General features: G+C 38.6%; 1 protein-coding gene across 7 annotated transcripts in view; it reads left to right on the top strand.

Annotated features, from left to right (window-relative positions):
- The window catches only part of Rbp6 (RNA-binding protein 6), a 471,739-nt gene that overhangs the window by 422,499 nt on the left and 33,221 nt on the right, over positions 1-16,019 (top strand). For all 7 annotated transcript variants that reach the window (XM_076113243.1, XM_076113245.1, XM_076113242.1 and 4 more), the window contains one exon: positions 13,800-13,882. In XM_076113243.1, the coding sequence (XP_075969358.1) occupies positions 13,800-13,882 (83 nt within the window). The remainder of the gene's footprint in view (positions 1-13,799; positions 13,883-16,019) is intronic.

Genomic DNA, 16,019 nt, shown 5'->3' with positions numbered 1-16,019 from the left:
GATATGAGCATCCAGAATTATATTCATGTTATGTTGTACTACGTCGTGGTTATTTCGTGTTTATACATATATACAAAAAGTTTTTAACTGAAAATATGTTAGAAAAACCGATGCATTCTAAAACCTATTTATCTCTTGTTAAACGGTAAATCTCACGTAGTCTCTCTCATCTCACTCATTCGTATTCGCATATCTTATCGTACACGTAAAGTAATGAAAAGCACTCCGCTATTTATAACTTCGTATTGAAACACACACAAACACACCAATCACGTACGCTTCCTATCTACGATATCGTCTGTCAGATACCAGCCCTAGGCAGCATCCACTCAATGTACGGACAGAAAAATAGAGTTTCATTACTCAAACAAAGTTTTATTTAAGTATCGCGGCGCTAATTAGGTGAGTGCTGTTGGCGCAAAAGTCAAAGCAAACTGAGGTATTACTTTTTAGTTCGCGCCGTCATATCTCCGGACGAGTACAAGCGAATATGCCCCTTTACAACGTGAAAAACGACTCGTATTACAAGGTTAGGTTACATTCAGTAATGAAAGCCTACAGAAATATTAGTCGTACGTTTTTGAAGCCCTATTTTCCGGCAGGCATCCTTTTTGGTGAAACGCCTACGCGCACATCAAAAATAACATCACACACTGTGAATTATTCAGAAAAAAATCCACTTTCATAAAATACCTAAAACATTATCTTTACATTATTCTTGATCTAGGCGTCAGTCCGCGTCAAACGCAAAACGAAATCTCTCGAAATATATTTGCTATATAAAATAGAGAGGTGGATGTTATTTTTTACAAAGCGTTTTTGTTCGGGCTCCCCTAAGACTTATAAATAAAAAGGCTTGGAGAAAGACAGAGAAATGTGTGCGTGACCACGCGTAAGAAGTAAGATAAATATTGTGGCGTAGTTAAAATCTGTAAAGCCTTATGCTGTATCTCCCGAGATGCATCATTATGGGGGTGTGGCGTGCCGCGGAGACTTGAGTGGTTGAGAATGGGCGAGGATTTTGTACACGCGGAAGCGATAGCGGGAAAGAAAATGGTCCATCTTAGATTTTAACCGCTCATTTCCTTGGTATACTCAATGAGTAACCTTGCGGTGTTCTCGAACTTCCCAGAAACCGATGACTAGGCCTAAATGTAACACGCAAATTCGAATTGTTTCCGTGTAATCGGAAGCACAGAAATCACTTGAATATATTCGTAATTTACAGAACCTTGAATAAACTCATAAAAACCATTACGTTTAGTAATAATCAAGCTATATTAAGCATTAAATTAAATGAGGAAAACATACAGATAAATATGATTTTTTTATACAGAGGCTTATTTAAAAACATAAAAATTGTACAGTCAAACGATCTCAATGATCTATTTTATAAAAGGCAATCTTAAATAAAATAAGAAAGCATGGTCTTTTAAAGAACAATATCTTTCTATTTCAACTAAAATAAAGGCCAACTTAGTTTTATCTTGATTAGAAAATATAGTCTAGTTGTTGTTTATCACACAATATTACACGAAATAAATTAAAGACATTAAAAGCAAGACACTGTGCGAGTTCGTTATTATTTTACTCTGCTTGTTTTAGTTTAATTAGCACTCATTAATTTTAGCTTAACGCAGTTTGTTATTTAGAAATCTAATTAAGATTGTATTATGTTGTGGTGAAAACGATGAAATTTTATTTTAGAGGTAATTTTTTCTTTAGCCGCTGCCCGCTGTTTTGTGACCGCGGCCTAATATCTCATTTAAGGTGTGTTTACATAGTGTACCTACTCATCGCGACGCTACGTCTTTGCCGAAGTGCATACACGCCACGTCGTGGTATAAAGGTTGTGAAAAAAGTTTTTTGAATACAAAGATTATACTCGACTTTAAAAAAAGACGTCTTTTTACGACATTCAATGCGTAGTTTTTAACACTAATGTTTTATGTATACTGAAAGAAGAGAGATATAAAATGAAATGAAAATGGAAAACAGTATTACGAAAACAGTTTTACTGTAGATAATCGATTCTTAAGGACTTATTTTTCTCGAACGTTCTGAAATATAATGATAATCTCAGTGACTAACGTTTTATACGTTTGCCTTTGTTTCAAACAAATATTTCAGCAGTGATTACCATAGCAAGGAAGTGATTGTATCTTAAAATCTTATACTTAAGCCAAATTAATTTCATATTATGAAATAACGTATAATATCCAAGTATAAAATTAAAATTAGCCACAACTCCGCGTAAACTCGATCCAAACGCACATCTTAAACACAACCTGCAAGCCTTAATACAAAATGAAAATGCAGAAACCTTGTCTAAATTAAAGCGAGACGCTCATCACCAACTTATAACATGTTATACCTGGTATATTACATGCAACATAACATGTTATATAACAGTTTGTGTGCTCATCGTGCAAGCTGCGAGATATTAATATGCGCAAATCATGCAGATGGCTTCTTCGGGTAACATCGTAGGTTTAATGAGTCATCCGTGACTGAAACGTCGGGTGAAGCTGACTTGACACAATGTGAAGGAGTAATGTGATAGTGTGAGCCCTTGTAGCCCTTGTCAAGGGTTTAGTAGGGTGGTTTTGATGTTGTGTGAGGGAAAAATAAAGGGTTCTGTTTCAAGCTGTGAATCGAGGTTCGGTTCTGATTAACGGAATTGTTTTTGAGGCGTATTCGAGGTTTGTTTGAAGTTTTTTTTCTCTTAAAAGCCTCGGTTTCGGTTGTAATTTATAAAAGAAATAACCTTAGTTTTGTGGTGCCTATTGCGATCTGTCAAACGGTTAAAGATAAATATAAATACCTAATTCTATTAGAATACATTGAGGCCGATCAACGTTTGGAACCTCTAGATTATAGATAATTACTGGATAGCTTTTGCCGATAGTTGATATTTTAAGTCGGACGGCCTCGCGGAAATTTCAGTAATTAAATATGCTTTGACAAAAAACTAAAGTCTTGTTAGAACTGTATTATTCCAGTCCCAGTATAACGAGAAAGGACATTACGTATCCTCCAATTTAGTTATACATCTGTCTGAAAATTTAATCCCATTATTCCCCAGTCTAAACATGTTTCACGTGTTGGAAGTCCTCATGAACAAATGTACAATTGTAATGCGAATTATTTTCACATTTGATACATACGTAATGTTTTAGATAATTTCATTTGAGTAGCTCGCATGTTCACATTCACTCAACCGAATAAATTAGAACAGCAAATGCACATGAAAATATGGTTTGAGTTAGACGTGCGTCATGTTTGATAGATATTAATAATCATAAATTTCAAACTATGCTCATCGTATCACATGTGACATGACGTAAACTTACGCGAACAAAACTTGAGATCAATTATTAGTGACGTGCGGTAACCAAATAGCGAATTAGCGCGGATGTGTGAGTGTGTGATGTGAGGCGTCATATCGTCGAGGATTACGAGGACGTCTCGCCGGCTACGTCGGATGCGGCGCGATAACCAGCCACGTCAATCCTATCCGAGTCATTATCGTAAATGTTAATGACCACGACAATTACTGCCAGCCTCCAAGCTTCATCGAGAGGCCGCCCCCGAAATTGAACATTCCCAATCTATCGGCCGCCGACCGATTTGTCCCTCTATAAACTCCTTTCGTTCGAGCGGCTTTAATTAAAATAGTTTCACGGGAAAAATAGTAAGGGGCTAACTTCATTTATTCGCAGCCGTCGATATTTCCAGACAGTATTTTTACGGATGGCCATTATGTTCTCTCGCTCGCGGCGGTCTGTATCGGTGCCCTACTCTTAGATCCCGGCCTAAGTTTATAAACATTACGACAACACCGGAACGCATACGATCGGTGCTCGCATTTGATTGGAACTAGTTTGGAGCGAAACGACGCGAATAGAACGGATTCACACGACCACAATCGCATATGCCGACTGTGCAGTTCGGTTATGCCTCGGCACATATGATTATTATCTGTGCTTACGCAGCTGTATTCATTATTACGTATATGGCGTTTTACGTATATAAAGCCTAAATGTAACCAAAACCTAAAGGCACGTTATGAGCCGTGACGTTTTACTGGAGATGCTTATTGCTATTTACTAATGGCGTCCTTTATATGAACATTAAATTTAATAGTAAACACAATTTCAGACTTCCTGGAGGGAGAAATTTCGGTATTAAACAAACAAAATCGAGTGACGCCACTAAGTAAATGGGTCCGATGCAATATTTTTGAGAGGAAAACTTTTGAGTAAAGAAAATGAGTAGTTCGTTTCCGTAGAGAAGTCGACGCATAATATACAAAGAGGCGGCCACTCCAGAGACAATGGACGGGCGAGTAACTTTCAATATTAATGATGCGCCGAGAATGCACACAGAGCCTGCCGAGTTTCAAAAGCCTCCCATTGATACTCATTAACTATTGATTCATAAGTAATACCCTTTTACCGACCGGGTCGGACGCTCACCGACAACTTTTCAAATTTAAATGTGAAAGGGGATTCAATTTTTAAATGAAACAGCGGCCATTTTAAATGTGATAGAAGTTTGATTTTATTTCGCATAAATTGATAGATGTTTATACCGGTCAAATAAAATATTTACATTTTTTGGCTATAAAAGTGATTTATTACAATAACGACCACTGTTAATTCTTGTTTGAATGCTCATGTAGTATGTTTGAAGCGGTGAGCGGCAAATAGGTGACCGTTACAAATGTTGGTAATAATGATTGTCATAAAAGTATATTAAATTATGTTAAATAGACCGCAATATAATAAATGGGTGTATATTACGAATTTCAGTAATGTCTAATATACACTCGCATTTGGAGATGTAACCCATAAATTGAGTCGTAACATTGTTGATGATTGCCATAAAATGTACATAACAAAGTTTCGAGTCAGAAGCGCGGCCACATCTAGAGCATTAAAAATCAAAATGTAACCCTACCGGTGCGCAGTTGTTTCATAAAATTCTAGTTGAACACGTCTCTAAACCTTTAAAACATAGATTTCGACAGAATAACAAGTAACAACTCGGCACAATACCCCGGCGTCTCTTTCGGGTTTATTGTTCTAACATCTGTCGGGATATGCAAAGTCGGACTCGTAAAACAACGTTTCGGCCCGCGATTACTTCGCGCAGTTAACTCTCTCTTACGCTCATCTTTATTGGCCGACCTACCTGTAAATTTGTAATCTGATGCCCTCTTAACGACTTTGATTAGATGAGCTTTACGAGCTTTTAGTAGACCGTGAATCGAATCCGAACTTTTTTCACGATTAACATAACACTTAAATAGTAATAATGTTTCGGCCTCCAACCGGATTGCAGGAGCGCTTTAAGGGCCGTCGTTTTATACTGCACAACAATTGAACAACTAAACAAAAAAGTCGTAAATTTTGTACGTGTAATCGTAACAGTTAAAATCATTACGTGCTCGAGCTCAACGCTCAATTTTAGCTCGACTGGAGCGACGCGTAATCGCGCAACGCAAATACGTTCAGCACTTATTGCTCGCCACTCGTAACAGGTGCTCTGTGTGTGTTCAAGTCCTCATAGCGAACAAAGCGATGGATGAAGCGTTGATGTGTTGAGAATCGACTTAACCCTTTATACCGATCAACGATTTTTGTTAGTATTACTCCTGAAGCGCACCAGATTCAAACAACTGGAATGTATCAAATTTTCATTTCTTTTCCAATATGTATTATTCAAATTCTATCCTCTGATTACCAAAAGTAGATACTAACAACTATTATGTAAGTTATTTACTATATACCAACTGCGATCGTAAATAATATTTATATCTTAAATATAGTATTTTTCACTCAGGTCACCTTGTTAGGCACTCGCTATATATAACATCCTAACGATTGCCATCCAGACATGATTTAATAAACGACTCATATAAAAAGCAACAGAAAAAGTAACCTAAATGATACGTCTCGTCACTTTATCGACGAACACATTCCTTATCATAATGTCTCGCTATAAAGAAAGCTCATCATCGGTGTCAGGTCTGTTTCATCTATGTATTTATTTGAGAAAGGATAAACCTCAATAATCCAGCATGGAGATAACAAGAAAGTGCATCGTTTAGACTAAGTCCATGATGACATGGACCAGCGCGATCCCGCGATAGACAAAGCGGAGAAATATACTGCGTCTCTTGTTGGAAAGAGACAAATTAAGGTTTCCCAACTCCGTGCCCGCCCGCCGCTACTTGAAGAAATGTCGTGAATTGCGACGTTGAGTGGACGCTTTTATTACTAGATTTACAGACTCCGTCGACGATACAATTCGTATTCTGTTTCTGGTTTTATTATTTTATAAATTCCTGGTTTGAAAGAATCTATTTGCGTTAAATCGTACCAAAATCTGGTCAGCCCGATATTTTGTAAAACTAACTTTTCGCACAAAATTCAAACTGAATATTTTCGGCTCACGAGTTATTAAAAATAAAAAGTGTGCCACAATGTTATTATGGCTGCCACTGCATCGTGACGTTGAACAACTAATATTGCCAAAATCAGCACGAAACAGTTGTGTAGTGCTGAGCAAACAAGGTCGGTCTCGCAATAACCTCGACCGGTGCGAGGCTGGTCACTCGAGAACTCAAGCGGGGACAGCTCGAAATACAACCCTCGTAACTTTACCCACCAACTTTAAGATGGCTCTTTTTCGAGTGCAAAGTTTTGTATTTCGGATGCAATTGTAAATATTTGGTTTTCTCGCTGCGGTCTTCTTAACAAGTGAACCGTGGCGTACGTGCAGCCTCTTCATTCTCAATCTGCGCAAGTCTCGGCCGCGTCGTTCGCATCACAATGTTGCTCTCCCTCCACCCGCGCTCGATTCACTCCTATTCGCAATTAAAACGATATTATCAGAGTCATGCACTCGCCCCCGTCATAACTTTTACATTGGACTTTTTTCTCGGAGCAATCCAATATAGAATATTATAACTTTGCACTAGTGAAGACTCTTGTTATTATACCATTTTCTGTTATTGCGATTGAGACCATTATTATCACAGTTTTCGTTTTAAAGAGAATAATATTTGTCTGAATAATAAAGTGGATGGTTCTTGGACAACAGTAGTGAACATCGAGTAGTGTTGTAACCACAACAAGGGTATTCCCGTCTTGTGTCCGATGATCCCGCAAATCCCGTCCCTCGCGTCTGGGGCACGTCGTCCCGGCGGGATTACGCGATCACGGGACGATCTTGTCGCGATGCCGAATGACCGCAACAATCATACCGGACTACCTCCGATACTGTATATGTAATCTTGTCGAATTAAAACTGATCGATTACTTTACTACATTGTTTTAACGCAATCGGATGAAAAATCAAAGTGATGAACTGCTTAATAAAGAGTTCTTCTTTAGATTTATAACGTTGCCAGTATCTATACATTTATGTATACCTACTTGGTTAATAAGAAAGCGATTTAAATATAACCTGGTCTAAACGTCCGGTTGGTGTGTATTTATATAGCACAATAATCAAACAATACTATAAAAATATTCTATTAATTATAGTAATCAATATATTAACTACTGAGCAATTCCGCACGTATAATTTTCGAAAATGTTATTAAAATTACACTACAATTCAGGTTGCAATAGCTTATTCACTAAATTGTTTTACCTAGACTGTTGTACCTATCGTAAACTAATGTTTATGAGGTTCATACAAAAATTGGTCCCCCATTCAACAATGTTACATTTACATTATTATGTGCTATAAATCGCAAATTCGGGTTATGGTTAGTATAAATTCATCAAATTCTTATTGCTTCATTCCGTGCGACAAACGATCAGCTTTAGAATTTTTCCTTACTATATTTTTGTGACTTAACTATTTTGTGCCCTACTAAACTGAAACCCACATGTTTCATTCAATACAGAAGTTACATTATTAACAATATTTTGAAATCATTGAAGTGGCAAATAATGTTATCATGAAAAACGGAATGAAATAACAAAGCACTTGCCTGTTTGCCAATTGAAAGCAAGAATAAGTGGCGCTGTCTATGCGTAACAGTTAGTTAATACATTCCATTGCAAAACACTTTGTTTGATGATTAAATCATCATTGATTCTAAAATCCACTCTCCGTTCAAACAAGTAACATCAATCACACGCTCCAGTTCTTAAAGAAAGGTAAATATTTACAAAATGAAGTCATCACCAACCACTCGGACTCAAATAGCTGTGAGCTGATTTGTTAACGCTTGAGACTTAATACAGTTGATTGCCGCTTTTCACAGTTTTACAATCTATTACGACAGGGTCAGGGATATTCACTCACTGGGCAACAAATTCTGGTACTAAAAAAAAACAATGCGCTTACGCTGCTCGGGACCAGGTCAACATCAAGGGCCAAACAGTGTCGTAAAACAACACACTCGCGAATAAAAAGGACGGAATCTTATTAAAGTAAATATTTATGGCATTGCTATCAGCCGATTGGACGAGGGTACAGTCGCCCCTGATAAATTGTCCTGCCGGTTGCGGCCTGGCGGCCACTCGCCCAAATATTTCTCGTGTTACGGATCGCTCTAAAAATTCGATGTGTTTGATTTATGGCATAATTTCCTTTCACGCCTTTTGATAAGTTCCCACAGAATTTCTCAAGCAAATACGTTAAAGGACGGCTTTTGTAAAATATCAGATAAGTTCTATGCACGATAAATACCTACGTCACAAAATTGTTCACTTGTATAAGAAATCATGTAGCGAATTCCTCGCCAAACACGCCCGACTAGTCCGAAAATTCTTTTTGTGTCAAAAGCTTTAAAACGTTTCTGAAGCAATAAAACAACTTGGACAAACTTCGGGATTTTAAAAGTTGAACATCTTGACGGAAAAAGCACCGTGGAGCTGTGTTTCTATTTTACTTACCTGAACGTAGACAATAAAGGTGTCTCCACACAATCAGGCGTCTAGCAACTTGATAGTTCGTGTCCCATTCAACTTAACAATAGAGAAAATGAGGATGAGCCAATTCTTTCCAGCTTTTATTTCCCATTTTCTTAGCTTGCCGAAAGTTTACTTTTAGACTTTGCACACTGCTACGAATGCATTAGAATGAGCGCGTATTTGTATTGGCACTGGAAATGCTGTAGTATTTTGATGTGGCTATTACGAACAACTACTTGTATTTGAATCCTCGATAGATTACTTTACCGATAGCGATGTAATGTACGACTGTTATGTTTACCTACATACCGACCTGTATTCGAAATAGAAATAAATATGTAATAAGAAACTCCTATAAAAATACGATCAATCATCCATTAGACCATACTAGAATGTAATACTGTGATGTTGATAAGAAAATAACTTAAAAAGAACGATTCCAACGGTCTGAAGTTTGAGCTTTACTGTGATTTATGGATGTTAAATTTGTATTAGGTGGTTCAATATTTTTTGTGTCATTTTTTTCTTACCTTGCTATGCACCTAACTGATGCTATTTTTCTGTGATTAATTGAACGTAAGAAACTGATTGGCACCAGTTCGATATCCAATAGGCTTAGGCGAGGCCACCGCTGAACTTTCATACGTTGCTATAGGCATAAAAATGAAATTTTTATAAGAAGGTTCAAAGGTAGACCGCCCACATGGAAACAAATGTTCAGCTAATAGGTTTCTAATAAGCATTGATCGCGTAACGACGGTCGACGGAGGCAATTCCGTTTTCTTATAACCTAGCCTTTTTCTCGATAATAACTATTGCGATTAACTTGTTATTATTAGCTGAGCTCAGAAGCAATCCGGCAATTATTTACGTAGCAGACATTCTGTCACGATGAGAGCTCGTTGATAAAAGTTTGGCTCAACTATTACGTCAGAAGGGGCGATAGACGAGTATCTCTTAATTATTGTGCCGCGTATTTCGTATTACAATAATGAAGCGAAACAATAACAAAAGTTGGGACGTCGGAGCGCGCCGCGGCCACCGGCCAACTCCGATGATCATTTGAGAGCTTGTTGAGCGCGCTCCTAATGAAAACTTGCTAGTTATCGCCGACATACAACATTACTTTTATTTTCTACAAAAACAAGAACAAAATTGACGCTACGATGAGTCCTGTTGACTCACTTTGTCCGTAACGAGATAGTGTTTTATTAACTTGTATACAGTTGTTGTTTCCAAATGACGAGCAGTAAATACAAGGATACAACTAGCAACTAGCTAGTGCGATCAGCCATGTTAAATCTCCAGTACCTATTGATAGGGGATCGATAGAGAATTAATCTCGTACGTGCGCCACGTTCTATCCACGTTTTGCACCATTGAATTTTTCGCAGCGCAGGTAAATATTTATTTTCAGTAAAGGAAAACATCTTGAGAAAATCTGCATGTCGGAGAGGAAATTCTGCATTAGTGTGCCACCTATAAAAAACGAATCGAACGCGATATACCGTGCTCCTACTTGCGGTTTACTTAAAAAGTATATAACATGTGTGTACTTTACGTGCTTACGTTTTGTACAATTAGATGTATTAATGCCAGTGGGATTACAATATCAGAAAAATATTGCAATAAATTCCATTGGAGTATTCGTTGGGAGCGCGAAGGTTACATAGAAAGAGTGTGGCAAAGCCCGGGGCGTCGGTGTGGCACAAAGTGGAGGCCTTAGGTTGTATAACGTCCGTTATCGACGCCTACAATAAGTCGCGTTTTATACGGTTATTATAGCGCCATAAACGCCACCGGCCGGTGTTTCATACAGTGCCGGGGCAGATTATACTGCCTATGGCCCCGATTCGGGGGCGGGGGAGAAGCGCGCGACGGGCGGGGCGGGGACGCCGCCCACTGTCAGCTCCACGTGCCTCCCGACAGATGTGTCGAGATATCCGATATCGGGAGACACATTCATAATCTTTGCCTCAACCTCTCGCTTCTTATATTAAAATAACGAGCGCCGCTATCGCAGGTGCGAACTCGATGGGAATTAATAAAAATTGGACGCCGCTTACACGCCTGCAGAATAGTAAATCTTGCGAGGTATTTGACTGGCTGATTGGGTGTATAGAAATAGGCCTATTGATGTCAAAGACGTATTGGAATGGAAATATTCTGAGAAATATTCACTTACAATATCGATTAGTCATACTGTCAAAAGACATCAAACGAACAGAACATAGTTGTACAAAAGTAACCTTTGAGTTATATTCTTCTATACACTCGTTAACCTTTGTGATCGTTTGTTTTGCTGGAAAATACGTGTGTCGTAACAATTCTGAGTTAAGCTGATAGAGCGATGCGAGTTCAATTTAGCAAACAAAGTAGAGGACCAATCAGCGCTGACGGACGCAGATCACCTATAAGCCGTCAGATTTAATTAAAGTATTCCGCTTAAAAAGTAAAGGTGCCCGGTGTAATTGAAGTTGGAGAAATATAAAGTTAATTCCTGAAGCGACCGTGGAGAACTTTCATTAGTGTTTCACAGCTACAATTGCGAGTTCAAATAATTATGTTTACGGAATCCTTTTCTTACGCAGAGATTATTTATCTTCTCCATTGTTACGAGAAGTGACGCGGACGAATTTCACGAAAATACCCCATTTATCTAGAGCGAGCACACAAAGGCAACACGAAACCCAAAACTTTTTACGTGGTCCATAGCGCCCATAGCCAGTTGCGCTCACCGGTTGGTAAACGATCTGTGGGTTAAGCAACCGTTGGCGCGGTCATTCCATAGATGGGTGACCGCATAGTGGTATTTGAGCGGGGCGTCTCCGTGCTTCGGAGGGCACGTAAAAAGTCGGTCCCGGCTGTTATCTACTAAAGGTAACAGTCGTTAAGCCATGTCAAAGGCCTTCGGGCGGCTTGAACAACTTTGACACTAGGTTGACCACTGACCATACGATAAGAAGAAGAGTGACAATGCTATTTCTCTCTTTTCTCTTAACGTTTCATTTCCAACTTTTACGGGTATTGTATTTATTTGAACAGTTCGCGTATATGGTAACAATACATGGAGAAATTTAACGTCGCACTAATCCATTTAGAAGAAGTTCATTTAGTTTGATCGTGCGGTCCGATTTCATATTTGCTCAACCATCTCGCCCGCAGATAACTTTACTCGGCGGCCGTCGATGTTGCTTACTTCCTACTTTATTCGGTTTGCAGACCCGCATAAATAAGGGGGGAATCGGCTCCGCTCGGCACGCAACTACATAATATCTGTCGTACGCGCCACGCCACGCCGCCAGTCGCCACGCCGACTTACAGACACACAACTCGCTGTTCGCCTGTAATCTAAACATCAAAACAATGCGTTATCAACTTCCCTACTACTTTGCCAACACCATGTTTTATGTAAGTGGGGATTGTTTCCAATCGTTTTTATTGGGAAAGCAATAACGCAGAAACGATTCACTTGATATACCGCACCGACCTTATAATGCATAAAGAAAATACGGTCATCTAACGGAACTCGATTGAACCCCTATTTGCCTTTTCGGGGTGTTACTATCTTTGCCTCGATTCCTACGCAAAGCCACCCGGCCGCGCGTGAAATACCAAGTGCGCCCTAGTTTCGACGGACGGATCGTGCTGTTTGTTTAGGCCAGCCAAAAGTCGTGAAAGGTGATGGACTAAATATGAACAAAAGAGCCACACTGTCAGATTGTAAGTATCGGCTCGGGCGTAACATTTACAAGGGTATCGATTAGCGACCGTAGCTGTGGGCGATTGTCGTACAAGTTGAGTTTTGAAACGGCTCTGTATAACTTTTGGGATTGGCGACGTTGATCCCGTGTCATGAAGATGTATGTCGCTCACACGTGCCCATATCAACACGTGGACATGGGACGAGTCAAAAGTTTGAGCGCGATACGGCGAATGTACACGTACGTGTCAGCATAATCGCGGCGCCACCGACTGTTTGTGGAGCGGCTCGCTAATGCTATTTGTCGTCGTGGGTGGATACGTCACGTCACGTGTGTGTGTCTTAATCGTTAGCAGACAGAAACACGCCTGCTCATCGCCTTGTTTTGTTTGCCACTTTAAGCGGAAACTTGGTCTACGTCAGGTGATTACGAATTGGGAAACACGACGCGCCGTGCGCCGTGTTTCGATCTCGACGGATTTATTTGTGCGACAGATTGTAAGAGTTGTCGCATAGAATCTTGTAAATATCGGAAAGCGATTCGAGTGCGAAACTCAAAATTGCAATTTGTAATTCATGAATCGTGCAAGGGCGAACTTGAACGATCTTTTGAGTCGGACGGAGAACATATCGGCGAAGTTGGTCGACGCTGTGGCCGCGTGAATGTGTAGGAGCATTTAGAAAAGGGAAGGTATTGTTTAGTTTGTCGCCGGTAGGGCGCGCGACGACAGGGGCGCAAGTTTTATTAAATTGGCGAGTACAAAGGCGGCGGGCGCGTGGTGCCTGCCCGCGCCGGCCTCACAGCGCACAATACCCTGATAGGTGTTGTCGAAAACTGATTGACGCGCCTTTTGAAATTAACTTGACGTGAATTGCCTTTAATTAAAACGATATCAAAGATGAGACTTTTAACGTTCTGATAACTTGAAACGAGGTAAATTCGAAAACTTTTCGGACTAGGTATATTGGGTTTAAAGATAATTCTACATTCCAATATATGGTTTAAATTAATGTATTAAAGATTGGGCCTTTATCGCTACAAGATTTCCTCGTTAGCACTTTTCTTCAATCAGTTTTATTTATTTGAGATAAAAATGGATACACCGACCTTAAAAGGCCCTATTGCAATATCTAATGTATTTTTTTTCTTGTTCCAGGTTTTGGGTTCGTCACATTTCAAAGTGAAGATATAGTTGATAAAGTGTGCGAAATACATTTTCACGAAATCAACAACAAAATGGTAAGTACTGATTTTACATCACAATTTCATTTAAAGCCTCAACGTTTTGATTATTCTTGTGTCCATATTAATTCTAACTAAATACGTAACGTGCCTAATGTATTCAAATAATATATTATACATATTATATACAAAAAAACACTCGACAAAATTATCAAATAGTCTCATAGTCTACCAGTCTTTCCAAATGTGCTCTTAAACAACAGAACACAATTTTGTCGTAGACGTAAAGATTTAAAACGTGCCATAAAATATTGTAATACTCAAGTGATTGACGATAAAAACTAATTCTATTAAACTAGAAACTGTACAACAATGTCCACATAAAATATTTATGGCCTATGAAAATCTGGACAGCGGTAAAGGGTCCATATTATTATCAATCGATAGTTTCTAATAACCGCAAATCTGAGAATTTCCGCTATCACAAGGTTGAAACAACAAAAACAGTATTTTTTGATGATTAATTTGTTTTTACGCTGAATGAAATAAAGTATGTTTTTTTATTGGTGTATTAAGTTTTAAATAAGACCGTTCATTATTTCATTCCAAGACTGCCAAATCCACAAATCTTAAATTCCGCTTAACCGATTAAATATTATCCTTAAAACTTGGGATGTTAGACATACAAGGAAAGTTATTCGCTTGTTAAAACTTTAAAAGTTGCTTAAGCAAGTTTCATTATCGTTCCTTATTCATTCACTTACAACCGACGGTTAAAAGTGAGAAATTTTGATTATTTTCAGTAATATGCCTTTACTTCTATCAAAGTACTTGTGTTATATACAGCGACTATTTTGTCCTTCAATGCATTAATAAATAAGCTAACTCAATAAAACTTCCAATATAACTGCTATAACTTTTAAGCTTAAACCTAGTTAGATTTAAAACCAAACATTCAATTTTAATCAACAAACAATTTAGTTCCATTAAAATCTTTACTAAACTATGTACTCGCAAAACACTCGTCTACAAGAAATCTATGTAAAGTGAACGTTTTCGGTCAGATATCAATTAGAAGCGAAAGGAGCAGAGCTGGCGGGGCTCCAAATGGAGCCAATAAAACGCTACTAAAGCCAGCTTTTACTGTGTTTAGATTTTTCCCCACCAAGCGGAAGGGGGCGACACTGTGACATGTGTATTCCAGATGTAGCCATGAACTTTACTAACACTGGATAGATTAACGGCTTAATTGCACTAGTTAACGCTTGCTCCCTCCGGTTTGTCCATCTATTCGCTTTAAAATTACCTTAGTCGAATTCAAACTTTTAACAATGCATTTCGTTTGTTCGATTTTTACATAATTAAATCTATTAGCACGGCGACGTAATAGTAGAGAAATGAAATAATGAATGGAATCGAAGAAAAAGTTTTGAACAAAAATGCGTCGTTTTATTTGACTTGCGTCGTAGCGCTTAACGTCGTCCATTTGTCGTAATACATTACCAGTCACCCTTTACAAGACTATTACAATCATGTGCGCCCATAAAGCTTGCCCCCGATTAACTTGTAGCCGGCTACAACACGCACACAACATAGCCATTGTCTTGCTCTAATGCCACTTTATTATTTTAATGTAAATTTCGGGACATAATCAAATTACTGTGGTCATCCACGCCATGTTTGATAGCACTAAAAGGAGTAATTAACTAAATACAAGCTAGTCAACGCTGAATATCAACGGTTTTAATTTCAAGAAATATTTCTACTTAACATGAAAATGAGCTCGATTCTTAACTTTGAAGTGTTGATACAAATGTTGATAATAAACTTAACGCCTATTAATTTTTATAATGAGACGTTGTCACGTTAACAATGCCTTTGTCTAAAAGTAAGAGGTGGTGTTAAAATATTCAATCACTCTTGTTTTGCAAGCACAATAGAAGTTGTATACACGCCTATGTAGAGCGAAGTACTCAGAAAGAGTACGAAAAATCGGCGCCACGATGCCTATACCTATTCGAGCCATTACCATTGTCTTTGTCGCTTGAAGTTTCCATCGCCATTATCTGTCGTCCCCGCTGAAAGGGCTGGGGAGCAGATACCACCCTTTCCCGTTGTCGATGCATATTCCTGATTATTAATGCTTGTTTTTTGTGTCTTGCCCCATTGTCTCGCACCTAATGGCTGTACGAAA

This window comes from Anticarsia gemmatalis, chromosome 4, assembly GCF_050436995.1.
Source record: "Anticarsia gemmatalis isolate Benzon Research Colony breed Stoneville strain chromosome 4, ilAntGemm2 primary, whole genome shotgun sequence".
NCBI lineage: Eukaryota > Metazoa > Arthropoda > Insecta > Lepidoptera > Erebidae > Anticarsia > Anticarsia gemmatalis.
This window is presented reverse-complemented; position numbering and strand designations above follow the sequence as displayed.